This window comes from Solea senegalensis, linkage group LG7 (assembly GCF_019176455.1).
Source record: "Solea senegalensis isolate Sse05_10M linkage group LG7, IFAPA_SoseM_1, whole genome shotgun sequence".
Taxonomy (NCBI): Eukaryota; Metazoa; Chordata; class Actinopteri; order Pleuronectiformes; family Soleidae; genus Solea; species Solea senegalensis.
In genome coordinates this window covers 14,632,693-14,646,059 of record NC_058027.1, presented here as the reverse complement: position 1 = coordinate 14,646,059, position 13,367 = coordinate 14,632,693, and the positions used below count along the sequence as shown (strand labels likewise).

The 13,367-nt window shown below is 39.6% G+C and overlaps 1 protein-coding gene across 2 annotated transcripts; it reads left to right on the top strand.

The window, feature by feature from the left end:
• Positions 1-854: 854 nt before the first annotated feature.
• LOC122772217 (protein eva-1 homolog A-like) lies at positions 855-12,945 on the top strand. 2 transcript variants are annotated; one of them, XM_044030016.1, is made up of 4 exons: positions 855-1,805; positions 9,641-9,752; positions 10,527-10,886; positions 11,399-12,945. In XM_044030016.1, the coding sequence occupies exons 2-4, from the start codon at positions 9,680-9,682 to the stop codon at positions 11,509-11,511; spliced, it is 546 nt and encodes a 181-aa protein (XP_043885951.1). In that variant the 5' UTR covers positions 855-1,805; positions 9,641-9,679; the 3' UTR covers positions 11,512-12,945. The 2 variants fall into 2 exon arrangements, with proteins under 2 accessions (XP_043885951.1, XP_043885950.1); XM_044030015.1 differs by lacking the exon at positions 855-1,805 and adding an exon at positions 3,664-4,187.
• Positions 12,946-13,367: the final 422 nt, after the last annotated feature.

The window sequence follows — 13,367 nt, the reverse complement described above, 5'->3', positions numbered from 1 at the left end:
TACGTGTAGTATAAGAAAGAAAGAACACATGGACACACACAGAGAGAGGGACATGTGCATTGAGGCCTTCGGTTATTCTTGATTCAGTCATGAGAATGATTTGATTATCACCACATGAACAGCTGACTTATGTAACACACAAACACACACACTAAGACAGAACTGCCCAAAAATAATGAGGCTCTGAACTCTGACACTAAAAGTGGCCTTTGGCAACAGAGAAATAACAGGAAACATTTTGAGATACAACACGTTCCATCCGTATCCCATTAGCCCTTCTTATTAATGCTCTGCAATTGTCTCAGTTGTCTCTTGTTCAGCAGTGAAAGCTTTGTCTTTGTCTTGTTGCGAAGACTCTGGTCAAGTGACTAAAGAGGAAGGACAAAGTGTGTGCAGGTCGGTGGCAGGTTCATGCTTTAAATGACTCTCTGTCAGTCATGAGATGCTAATTATCCTAAACTGTTCCAGGAAGTGTTTCATTTGTGTTTACACTTTTCCTATGGTATTCAAATGCAACAGATTTTCTTAGTTAGTTAGTAAGCTAGCTAGCTACGTTATTTAGTTAGTAAACGTAGTAAGTAAGTAGCTAGCTAGCTATAGTGAGTAATTTAGTTAGCTAGCTAAGTTAGTTGCTTGCTAGCTAGCAAGTACGTAATTTAGTTAGTGAGCTAAGTTAGTTAGTAAGCTAGCTAAGTAAGCATGTCAGTTAGTTAGTAAGCTAGCGTGTGCCCATTACGCTCACTGGCGTTACTGCTTCGGTCCTTGGCAAACCTCCTGAGAGATGACCATGTGTGGCCGAGGACCATGTGTGGCCGAGGACCATGTGTGGCCGAGGACCATGTGTGGCCGAGGACCATGTGTGGCCGAGGTCTTTGATCTTGTCTTCCACAGTTCTCCGCCAGGCTGTCTTGCGTAATCCACGCTTCTTTTTGTCCTCTGGCATCCAGCAGGATTTGACGGATCCAACTCCACCACATTTTCTCCTGGTAATGAGGGTCTCCAAGTCTTCTGTGTGCCACTGTTGGAGTTCTTCTTGGGGCCAGAAGATCCATCTGACACATGTAGTGTGGAATACAGACAGCTTGGCAGTGTCGCACTTGGTTATGCGCCAGCATTCTGCTCTCTAGAGACGGGGTTGGCAGTTCATATAGTTTGAGCTTGGTGTGGAGGCTGGACTGAGTCGATCTCCAAACATTGTTCATGGATCTCATGACATTGCTGGCCTTGTTCAGTCTGTTCTTGATGTCATTCTCAGTCGGACAATAAGGTCTGTGCCATTTGCTGTCCCCGGAGCAGACTCGCTGAAATGAGGTTCATGACCTCAGTCTTCTTCTGGTTTACTTTGCAACAACAGAGACCTTGATAAAAGCACTCAGAGAAGAAGTGTGATGTCCCTCTCTGTTAAGGACATCAGTATAGTGTAGCTGACAATGGTCTCAAACAAACACTCTTGGACTGACACTCTAATTAAAACTCTAAATTATGCGAAGTTCTGGAACGCACTGAACCATAGCAGTCGTGACAAAGAGAACTTCTCTGTCTAACCACTCTATTCCATTAGAAGCTGACCCAGTTTTATTTGGATGCCGTGCTGACCTGGAACTTCATGAATAATGAAGTAACACAGCGGCGGAGCAAACAGTGAACGGGTGAGCAGCAGGTCCAGAGTTTCCACACAGCTCCCGTCCCTCGCTCCTTCAGAGACAACTGACAGAAATCCCTCACAGAGCACGCTGTACAAAGTTAAAACTGTTAATATTTGATCACGCTGAGAAGAAGGTGCAGAAACCGATACATTATGGATGGTAAGTGGTGCGTATGTTATATATTCTCTGTGTAGAACAAGTGCATTTTTTATTTATCATTAACAATGATGGTGTGATAAAAGTGGCCCGATGTCAGAGGTGATGATGTAAGTTCAGCTTTTTCCCAGACAAGTCTGTTTATTTATTTTTTTCATCCATGTAGAAGTGGATGTTCTTAAAGGTCCAGTGTGGAACATTTAGTAGGATTTATTCGCAGGCATTGAAGATACTACCCATAAGTATATATATATATATATATATATATATTATAAGGTTGTATAAGAGATAATCACTTTCAAATAAAAGTTGTTTGGTTTTCTTAGCTTTAGAATAAGCATTTTATTTGTACTTTAGTCGAGGGTTTTTGCTTCTTGGAGGTCACCATCTTGCACCGCCATGTTTCTACAGCAGCCTGAATGGACAAACCAGCCAGAGCATGCATTAGATCTCACTACTGCCGCTTTGTCTACAGGTTTAGCATGACTCGATTCAACTCAACTTGCTTTTTTGCTTTTCCATTAGCGATAGTACCTGGTACCTGCTCTAGCGAGGTTTCAAGCGACTCGTCAGACTGCTGGCCACTGATTGGACAGAGAGTGTCGTCACTGGAAGAGTCATGAGTGTGAACCATGCCGAACTGCAGATCAGTTAAACAAAGACTTTAAAATACTGAAAACTTGTGTTAAACATGTGTTCTCTAACATTTAGCAAGGAAACGTCTAAAATCTCAATATTTAACTGCGATAACTGGTGTATTTAGCATGTATTTTATAACATCAAAGTTCCAGATTACTGTTACTCAAAGGCTTTATTCCACCAGTTAACTATTTTAACTGTTCACATATTACACTGTGACAAGTAATCCCGCATTAATCATTTAAACTAACTCTAAACTAAATCAACTCATTACTGGCTCCTACAAGTATATTCAACGGTTACAACAGTATAGTCACACATGCTATTTTAAGGTACTCCTGTAGTAATGTCAATTATATTAGTGGTACAAATACTTGTCAGTGGGGGCTGGATGAATATTAGAGACACCTTCCACATGATGGAGACACAGAGTAGAAAGAGAGGTTGTCCTGATAGGGATGAGAAAAGGACTAAGGGGGAATATTTTCTCACTTCTCTTCGTTCCTTCAATAATTCTCTCTGCAGAAGCTTTTCTAGCAGGACTCATTAAAGACAATAACAACCATGAAGTGATTACTACTCTCATCTCTTTTAATGCTCCCTCCCTTTGCTCTTGCATGTGTGTGTGCCGTCCATCACTCAGAGACGAGGACTAAAAAATGAGGTTACAGATTGTGTAGACTAAAACACACAAGAGACCGCACACAGCTCTGTTGAATAACAATTATAATGTCTATGATGTGTGTTTGTGAGGTCTATGGAAACGTGTTTGTAGTAACTGAAATGGAGGAGAAAAGTGGTATGTGGATGATATCACATCATATCACATTACAACATATTTTTTGGTGTGAAATGATTATTAATCAATGACTAAATTAATCGTCAACTATTTCGATCATCGATTTATCGGGTTGAGGGTTTCTTTCTCAATAATTAAAACAAGCTCTTGTGATTTTTAAGCTTCTTAAATGTGAATATTGTCTGGATTCTTTGCTCCAACTAACAAAGTAATCCAGTACAAGTAGTCGATTAATCGAGAAAGTAATCAACATATTAATCGATTATGAACATAATACTTAATTGCAGCCGTAATTTGAAATATTTTCACATATTTTCCTTTTTTTGGGTTCATCATTTTGTTTGCTTTCTTGCCACTGTGTCCTTCCTTCCTTGTTTTCTCTCTGTGCAAACATGAATACAGGAATCAGAGAGAGGGAGAGAGAGAGACAGAGAGAGGGAGAGAGAGACAGAGAGAGGGATGATTCACTTTCTTGTCAGGGTCTCTTTCGTCAGCAGCTGACCTCTGGAAAATAACCTGGAAATCTAAAATGGATGATCTGGAAACCCTTTGGAAAATAGGCAGAGATCAACATCTCTCTTTCTCCTCCACCTCCTCCTCTTCCTGCTGCTGCTGCTTTAAATAAAAGAAGAAAAAGAAAAAGAATGACTAAAGAAATTTTTGCTTCATATCTGTGTGAGAAAGTAAAGAGGCGACAGAGACTCGCTCACTCTGACTTATCCAGCAACTGTGGGAGAACACAGGAGATTTATACACATAATTATACCGAGGAGTGAGGAGAGGAGAGGAGAGCTAGTTGTAGCTTTTTGACTTTAAACTGAGAGTGGAGAAAAGGACAGGAGGGAGTAAAGAGAGAGGAAGAAGAAGAGTTGGGGGAGGAGAGAAGGAGGACGATGAAGATGAGGAGCAGATTGACTCCAGATGGACTCTTGATTCATTAATGAAATGTGAGTACAAATGTGTATTATACATCTGCTGCTGCTGCTGCTGTTGTTATTTCAGTGTGTTGCAGGAGTCTACACTCTTTCCCTGTGTCCATTCTCGCGCTTCTATTATTTTGTCTCATTCATATTTTTTCCTCACATTTCTCAAATCATCTGTAAGATTTGCAAAGGAGTGAGTCACTTAATCTTCTCATGTGACAGTAACAATATCATAGTGGGAGATTGATATCACGAGAGTGGACAGGATATACATTTACAGTTGAATGTCATTCGATCGTCTGTCAACAAAAGTATTTGGTATTAAGACTGTCAAAATAAATCACATACAGTGTAATATAATGCGGCGCAGTAAGATTATCACAGTATCACGGCACAGAGCACATTGTTCACTCTTCAACATGTTGATTACAGTAGAATTTAAAAATAATCAGATGTTGTACAGTTTGAATGTGCAATGACAATAATTTGTCAATAAGTGTGGGCATATACAATGAGAGGTCACAAAAAATGAATTGCAATGGTTTTTCATTTTCACTTTTGTAATTAAGTTTCAAGCAATCATAAAATGTTTATGATTAATCTTAAAAAGTTGCATTTTGCCAGTGTTATTGTAAACGGATTTTTATCTATGGAGCGCTTATTTTTGGATTGATTCAAACTTCCAATGTTAGTGTATCTGTTTGTTCATGAAATAAATAATATACTCTTAATACTTCAAATTGGGCTGTGGTATTCTTAGGTTTGACACAATGCAATGGCAAGATTTCTTGACTTAAAAAAAAACATTTATTGAACCACTAATGAATTGTGTTTCTAGTACAGTGCCCTTATTTTAAATAGAATAGAATAGACTTTATTGTCATTGCACATTATGGTACAACACAGGTTTGTGTGCTCCACACAACAACAGTTCACTGTGGGCTCATGACGAAAAGTAAAGGTGAAACACAACATTAAAATAATGTATAAACTGAATATTAAGTATATACAATAATGTGGAATATGGTAGATTATCAAGTGGTTGATTGGCTGATGTGGATTCATTGTTAAAAAAAAGGGCATGTATCTGCACAGTTAATCAGGCCATCAGGAGAAATGTTCAAAAGAAACTGAGACAATCTGCAAAACAAAAATCTGCCCACATATGTTCTTTTTCTCCACTTTGTCTTTGCAGAAGAAAAAAGGCCAGCGTCACACAGCATTAACTTTTGGGGATGGGACGATACCACTATTTTGTGTCCGCTATTGATACAGATATCAAAAATCTGCCGTTACCTATATTATTTATAATGTACTATATTAAGTGGAGAGTATTTTGTGTGCGTGAGTGAGTGTGTCTTCTTATTCACAGCACAGATAAAGACAAAGAGCCGTTGTGTGATACAATACTTAGGCAAGACTAGACGAGCACAGAGACACGAGAGAGGATCAGTTAGAAGCATCCTTACTTGACATGTTGCCTCTAAGACATTTGTGCCACATTCATTCAAAACATTGTGCACTAAAATCTGCTCCAGTGAAAACTGATCCACTCTGTCACTCAGGAGGTTTAAAGCAATAGATAGACAGACAGACAGACAGATTTCCCAAATCTGAAAGAAAAAATGGAGTAAGTAGGAGAGCTGGAGGAAGAAGGTCAGCCGTGTCCTACAGCGTTTACGCATGACATCACAGAGTGACCCTGACAGCCAGTGAATTTACAAGTGCTTGGAGGTTGTGTTATGTTTGGGTATTTTGTTGTCTTGTTCTCCCCTCGTGCTCTTGCTGTGTTGTTAAATTGCTTTTGACAGTTTTGCTAATAATTACAGGCCCTCGGTGTGGTTTTAATGTTAATTATCACATCAGCATGTATTTTGGGAGGCACTGGCTTTCTGAAATGTGACAGACTGTGTGGAGACTTGTATTTTGGTCTGTTTTTACTGTCAGGTCAACAGTTTTTATTCTGCTGAAAGCCTCGTCAGAAATGAGGCCAATGTTATGTGAGACCATCACTTATTTTTTGTTGTCTGTTCCAAATTCAAACTTCAGCTCTGTCTGTGTGGATTCAACATGAGAGTAAAATTGCAGAGTTGTCTGTCGTTCTCATCATTGTGATCACAAAATCTCATCGAGAGAATTTCTTCAAATTTAGTACAAACGTTCACTTGGACTCAAAAATGAATTAAGTTGAATTTGGTGGTCACAGGTCAATGTCATTGAGACCTCAAGATCATTTTTTTTAAATACTCAGTATGTTCACTTGACAAATTAACTAAAGGAAATTGAAGCAGTTAAGGAAACAGGAGCGTAGTGGTAGAGTGTAGAGTGATTGAGGTCCTGGACGCAATTCTGGTGCAATGAAGAGGCCAAACTTCCTTCTTCCTTCTGCCCAGCATCCTAATGCAGTGGGACAAAACAGAGAAACACATCATTCAAATCATGTGAAGAAAGCTCTGCACCGTAAACCATATCCTCACTGGTTCGCACTCTCTCACACACTAAAGCCAGCCAAGCACCAGGACTTAACCTTACTCTCCACTGGAGTCAGCTCTCATAATTTTCCACCATTACTGATATGTTATTTCTTACAGAAGGTGGGACTTATGCCAAAAGAATAGAAGCAAGAGTCATTTTGGTCGCACTTGGGCAAGGTGTCCACGTTTAAAGGCTGAAACACAGAAATCTGCTGGAGATACAGAAAGGCTCCATACCTCACAGAATCCACCAAAGAATCCATCATGAAGAGATTTGTTTTGCCTCCAGTAACTCCTGTAGTTTCTGCTTGTAGCTTGTGTGCTTCTCTGATGTTTACTACACTGAACCTGCTTTGGTCAGCAGAGACACACACACACACTGTGTGGTAATTATACTTCATAGCTAGAAACACCAGCCGCTGTTGCTGGTCATTAAGTGTGGTGTGTCTTCATGAAGTGTTTCCAGTCATTAATACAAGGTTTAATGAAGCCTCGGTGTTACAGGTTGTCCCCTGGGAAATCATTACAGGTTTGTGAAATTAAAACAGTTCGGCAAAAACCCTTTGACCCGTCTCCAATCAACTGTGTAGATAGATAGAAAGGAAGGAAGGAAGGTTGGTAGGTAGGTAGCAAGGAAGGAAGGCTCTGGAGGTATGTAGGTGGGTAGGTTGATCATTCGGTCAGTCGATAGGAAGTAAGGTTGGTCGGAAGGTCGGTAAGTAGATAGGTAGATAGGTGGGTAGGTAGGTCACAATTTAGGTAGGTCACAATTTACGCAAATAACACTAAAAATAATTTCCATCACAGATTTTAATTTGTAATTTAATTTAATATCAACACTTACTGTATAACTACAGACAGTCATGGTTGTTAATCCTGCTGGATGTGATGATGTAGACAGTTTTTTTTCTGGAATAAAGTAACTCAGCCAGTTGTGAATGACAACGTGATGTTTTACATTTTATAACAACATCATTTACTGTAAGTTAATTTGTATTTTTTTACTCATCAGTCAGTTCAAGTGAAAACTCCTGACTTGCTTATTGTGTTGTTAATCTGCGCCTCTAAATGTAATTTGTGTTAAATACACAAAGCAGCATGGAAACCATTCATATAAGCTTTCAGGAGGCAACAGATGACTTGTGTGTCTCTGGCGGTTCAGTGTGTATTATTGTTTGTTACTGTCGTCAAGAAGCTGCTGTAACAGCATGCACTTTTGTTTAGTAGTGTCATAAGAAAAACCCCTGCATAAAACACATGATAAATACCAGGTACAGTAAATATTGTTCTTTTAATTGTTTTGGATACAGCAGAGTTCCTTTGTGCCATAAACCAATTTGTCTGCAAAAACTGCATCCCAGTAGCAAAGATAATAACAAGGTTAAAAACACAGGAGCAATATAAATGTGGATGGTGTTATGTTTTTAATCACCGTTAATCACAGTATAATCAGTTCTGACATCATAATGACAAGTTTAAACCAAAAACACATGCCTAAACTGATGAATGCAATCAGACATGTAACACGTGCATGTTGATTTAAAAGAACGTCGGTGTTCAAGAAACAAAACTTTATCCTTGAATCTCAGTGAACATTTGTGCCATATGTGCTCGATTAATTGAGAAAATAATCGACAGATTAATCAATTATGAAAATAATCATTAGTTGCAGCCCTAATCCATACAGAACATCCCTCATTCACAAGGACTTGCAATGAACTGTGTGCAACAAAATCAGTTTTGACTGGATTTTATGAAATTCACCCACAGCATTCTTGATAGACAGACAGACACACAGACAGACAATGTGAAAATATTAAGCTTCCATCCTCCGGCTGTCGGGTCTCGTGAGATAAAGAGACATAAATACTAATCAGATCCTTCTTTAATTGCCCCAGGAGCCTTTGTTTGAGCAGATCAGATCTCTTTTTCCTCTGGATCTCCTCCAGGATTTATCTGCGTGAGTGTAATTATCCTGACATGTTCGCTCTCCCTCTGGCATCTCAGTGTGACAGTCTGGCCTCTACATTACTGTGCATTTATGAATCAAAACAATAAAACAACCAACACGAACACACACTGAGGGTATAATTCTCACTCCTTTTGAGGGGAATTCCAGGGCCTGAGCGTCTAGACGATGCGATTTAGAGCAATAACACTGTGTGTGTTCTTGTATTTGTGAGGGCGAGGACATTTTGTCTGGTCCTCACATGTTTAAAGGGCTTTTTGGGTTAGGGTTAGGGTTAGAATTGGGTTTAGGTTAGTGTTAGGGTAAGGGTTAGGTTTAGGTACTTAGTTGTGATGATTAAGGTTAGGGGGACGTGCTAGGGATTGCATTATGTCTGCTATGAGTGCTGTGCAAACATTTTGTGTGTGACATGTGTGCACTATTCGTTAACTGGCATAAACACTGACCTTGTCAGTAGACATCACGGTGGCCACAAGTTAAGGTTAGAGTTAGGGTTAGATGTGTGTGTACACATGTTTTTTCTTTTCTTTCTGTTTTAGGACCTTTTCTGGTACAAACACTGATTCCAATGGGGACCAGTAGTCCCCATTGGAGCAGAACCTGGTCCCAGTTATGCAGAAACTCATTTCTGAGGCTCTTAATTAGAGACAAGATGTCGGTTAAATAAAGTTTACATTTGGGGATCAGGCTTTGTTTAGGTGGTCCAAATGAATGGAAGCCAATGAAGTATCCTAGTAGCTGTGCTTGTTAGTTGGCAATGGCCATTTGTTGCCACCTAGTGATAGCTTTTCCCCCTGCACTCGATACTTCATTCATGTACTTGAAATGTAAAAATGTATTTGTGCTGACATTGAACACAGCATTCATTCTGTATAATTCTGCACATTTCCCTCCTAAGAATAATGCTGACTCAGCTCCAAAGATCATTTGTACATTTTTTTTATAAATATCTATCAAATTATTATTATTTGTGGGTCTTATTTCTGCTATCCTTTCTTTTTTCTTTCTTTCTTTCTTTCTTTTGTCCATACAAGATGCACAAGTCTCAGTAATTCACAACAGGAAGCCCAAATATGGACGCGAAGGTGGTCTCCCAGGAAATGGCATTGCTTAGCAACATACTGGCAGCTTACACCTTTGTTGCAGGTAGGTCCAGGCTGAATGAATGTCATGTGCTGTGTGTGTATGTGTGTGTTTGACCGGACAATAAAACACCTCTGCTGTGTATTAAGACGTAAAAGGACACGTGCATGTGACACCAAACTATTCTGTAACTATTCTGAACGACACCATATTTCCCTTTTCAACGCTCAGAATCATTGTAAACACAGAAATTATATTATTGTCAGCAATTCTGTAAAAACAAGGTAAGGATCATACTACAGGTCCAGAAAGTGAAACCAGCGCATAAGTGAGTGGCCCTTCAGGGGACAACCTCTCTGGTTTAGGTCTGTTTTTACTTGATTTATAACGTCATGCTCATTCGTTTCTGGTATTATTTATTTCAGCATGTGTCTATTTTGTATTATGGTCTATTTTAAAGCACATCCAGTTTTAGACAACGCAAGTAAGAGATGTTGGTTGGGCTCGTTTTATTATTGGTCTCAGAAATTTCAGTTTCATGTAGTTAAAACTCTGCGACCCTCTGGTGGAGGATAAAGCGAGAGATGATGACTGACTAACTGACTGTAGTTAAGACTGAATCCTGACTGGTCATGATTCAAGATCATGATACCTGTCATTCACCTCAGTACCTTAATTTAAGTTTAAATTAAATTAATTTGCTGTCCTCTTTACTCATTGTAGCTGGGTTTTGCTTTATTTACTTGTGCTCTCTGTATGTGTGTGTGTGTGTGGGGGGGCATAATTTAACTGATCTTCCTCTGTGTCTCTCTTTCTCCCCCTCTCTCTCTCTCTCAGACCAACCCGAGCTGACAGCACTGGTGTTTCTGGGAGGTGTGAGTGTTGGCCTCCTGGTCACGCTCTGTGCCATTGTCTTCCAGATACACTGTCGAGCAGACTGCAACTACGGAAACAGTCACAACCCTCGCCACCGTCACAGGCACAGGCCTCATCGGCATCACCATCATCACAGCTGTCCCCACCATCGGCCTGAGGACAATCGTCCAGACAGCACTGCTGTTGTGGTGTCGGATGGAACGAGGCCTGCTGGGGACAACGAGTCACAGGACTGGGATGACACTGCTGACCTGTCATCACAGCGACGCAGACACTTCGAGAGGGCTCTGCTTCACGCCACCACGTTCACATCAGCTGAGGGTACACACACACACACAATGGCACATGCAAAGGTCATGGTTCATTTAAAGCTTGAGTCGAGTTTGCTCCTGAAACACTTTTTATCTTTATATTGTCTACCTTTTTACATGTTTTATATCAGTATGAGGGGTGGAAATGACAGGCCAGGGTAATTTATAATAATATAATATGCAATACATGGCCCAAAAATAACAATAGTATCATAAATACAGCAATTCTGTTATAACATATCTTTATATTGATCATATAACAAAGTACATCACAATATCTGTCAGATTAAATAAAAGAAAATGTGACTAAAAAGGTATATGGAATATTTACTTTCTTCACCACTGTCTGTCATAATCCCTCAATATTTTGTGCCACCATGAGCGTAAATGTCATAGTTTTTCATTGTTTAAAATCCTGCCAGCAATGAAGTGAATTTTAATGAATACGTGAATGGACAGTGTGGACATACTTTAACTGCTCTCTGTCTGTCTGTCTGTCTGTCTGTCTGTCTGTCTGATCAGATTTAGACCAATCCCAGCGGCTTGAGGAGCGGGAGAGGATTCTCCGAGAGATCTGGATGAACGGGCAGCCAGACATCAATACTGTCACTCAGAGCCTCAACAGATATTACTGACACAGATTCGGGGAGGCGGGTTGTCAAAGACACATGAAGATGAATGAAAGATGAAATAACAATCAAATAAAATGGATAAATAATGAACTTTAACCGTTGGTCTGCACTGCACTGTGACTGAAGATGACCCAGTCTGGAACAGTTCTATCTACAGTGTAAACAACATGAGCTGTGATGGTTCAATCCTCCAGTTCTGGATGACACTGATGACACTGTGGAATAATCCATTGGTGACCTACAGAGGATGGATTTTCATTTCTAAAGTTGTAGAAAGAACCACAGAGACATAACAGTTATTTGCAACAACAGCTCTAACATTATTGTTGGTTAAAAAAAACAACTGTACGAGGGATTTTATATTTTTATTCACTGTGTCTGAATTCAAATGTTGATGACGTTTCTCAAACTTAAAAAAAAAAATGCTACCATCCACCTAAAATACTCCTCGAAAGATTTACTTTCATATCTATAATTATTAAAATACTAATTTCACTAACCCAAAAATAGAAATAGAGAAAGTGGGGTATAAGCATATCCCTGTGGTACATATGTACAATTGTCTGAAAAAATACGGATATAACCTTAAATTTTAACCTAAAGGTGAATCTAGAATTTTTAAACCTTTTATAATGGTACCTAAATATTTGAATGAAGCTGGTCGAAATACAAACATCTCAAACCTCGGATCACGTTTTCAGAATGTTCTCCTTTAGTTGTTCCCTCGACGTTTAGGAAACATTAGGCGTCTGCATAACACAGAAGGAACGTTCTCTAAATGTTAGTTTTTGGTTTGTGTCCAACTAACCTTAGGAGAACCATGGGCTAACGTTCTTTTAATGTTCTTGGTTAGCACTTGCGTCTCACAACAAGTTCAAGTTCTGGTTCAAGTGTGGCCTTCCTGTGTGGACTCTGCATGTTCTCCCCTGTGTGTATATGATCTTCCTCCCACAGTGATATGCAGAGTTTATAGTGAACTTCTGTTTAAATGTGATTGCGAAAGGTTGTTTGTCTGTATGTTGGCGCTGTTATCGACACAGAGACATGTCCAGGTTTTTACCAGACTGGCTCCAGCTCCTCCTGTGACCCTCAAAGGATGAGTGGCATCAGGAGCAAATAACTACAGTAGTACCACTTTGTAAGATTAAATAGAAGGAAAGACAAACACTATGTGGAGGGACATATGCAAACTGGTGCTTTTATTTCTGCAACTCTTCTTCACTAACTAAAAGAGATGATTGAGAGATGGTGGCTGGGAGTAAGGATAACTAGTCCAAAGCTTCTACTGTAATTGGGTTCTTTCTGTTGGCTGGAATCAGAAGCTTATTATAGATGAAATGCTGTTGCACATTTTGGACATCAGGTCATCTGAGATGACAGCACTGCCTTATTGTGTTTGGCTTCTGTGGTAAATGAATAAATCTTTATTCCTGTGTTTTACTCTTGAGTTCCTTACTAACACTGGTAGATATTGGGCTACGGAAAAGGCCGTATGTGGATATAGTGATTCTGGTCTATGGTGGAGAGGAATATGGTAAAACCTGGTACTGTGTGTTTATAAAATGTATTCACTACAAAACTGAACCTGTTAATATAATGAGGAGTAACAGCAATCATGCCAGTGACCCACGGTAGATGTGACCTTTCTGACAGAAACAGTCCTGATTGGATGTTGTCCCAGACCTTGATTGGTTGCTATAGTAACAGGGGAATCAGTTATTAAGCATCTCATAATGACTTTGGGATTGGGTATTAGCACAATGATGCAAAACATTTTCCCTCTAAGACCACTCCAACTAGAATGTTCTGTATGAACTGTAACTCACAGCTGGAGTCAGACTGCCCCCTGGTGTCCAAAC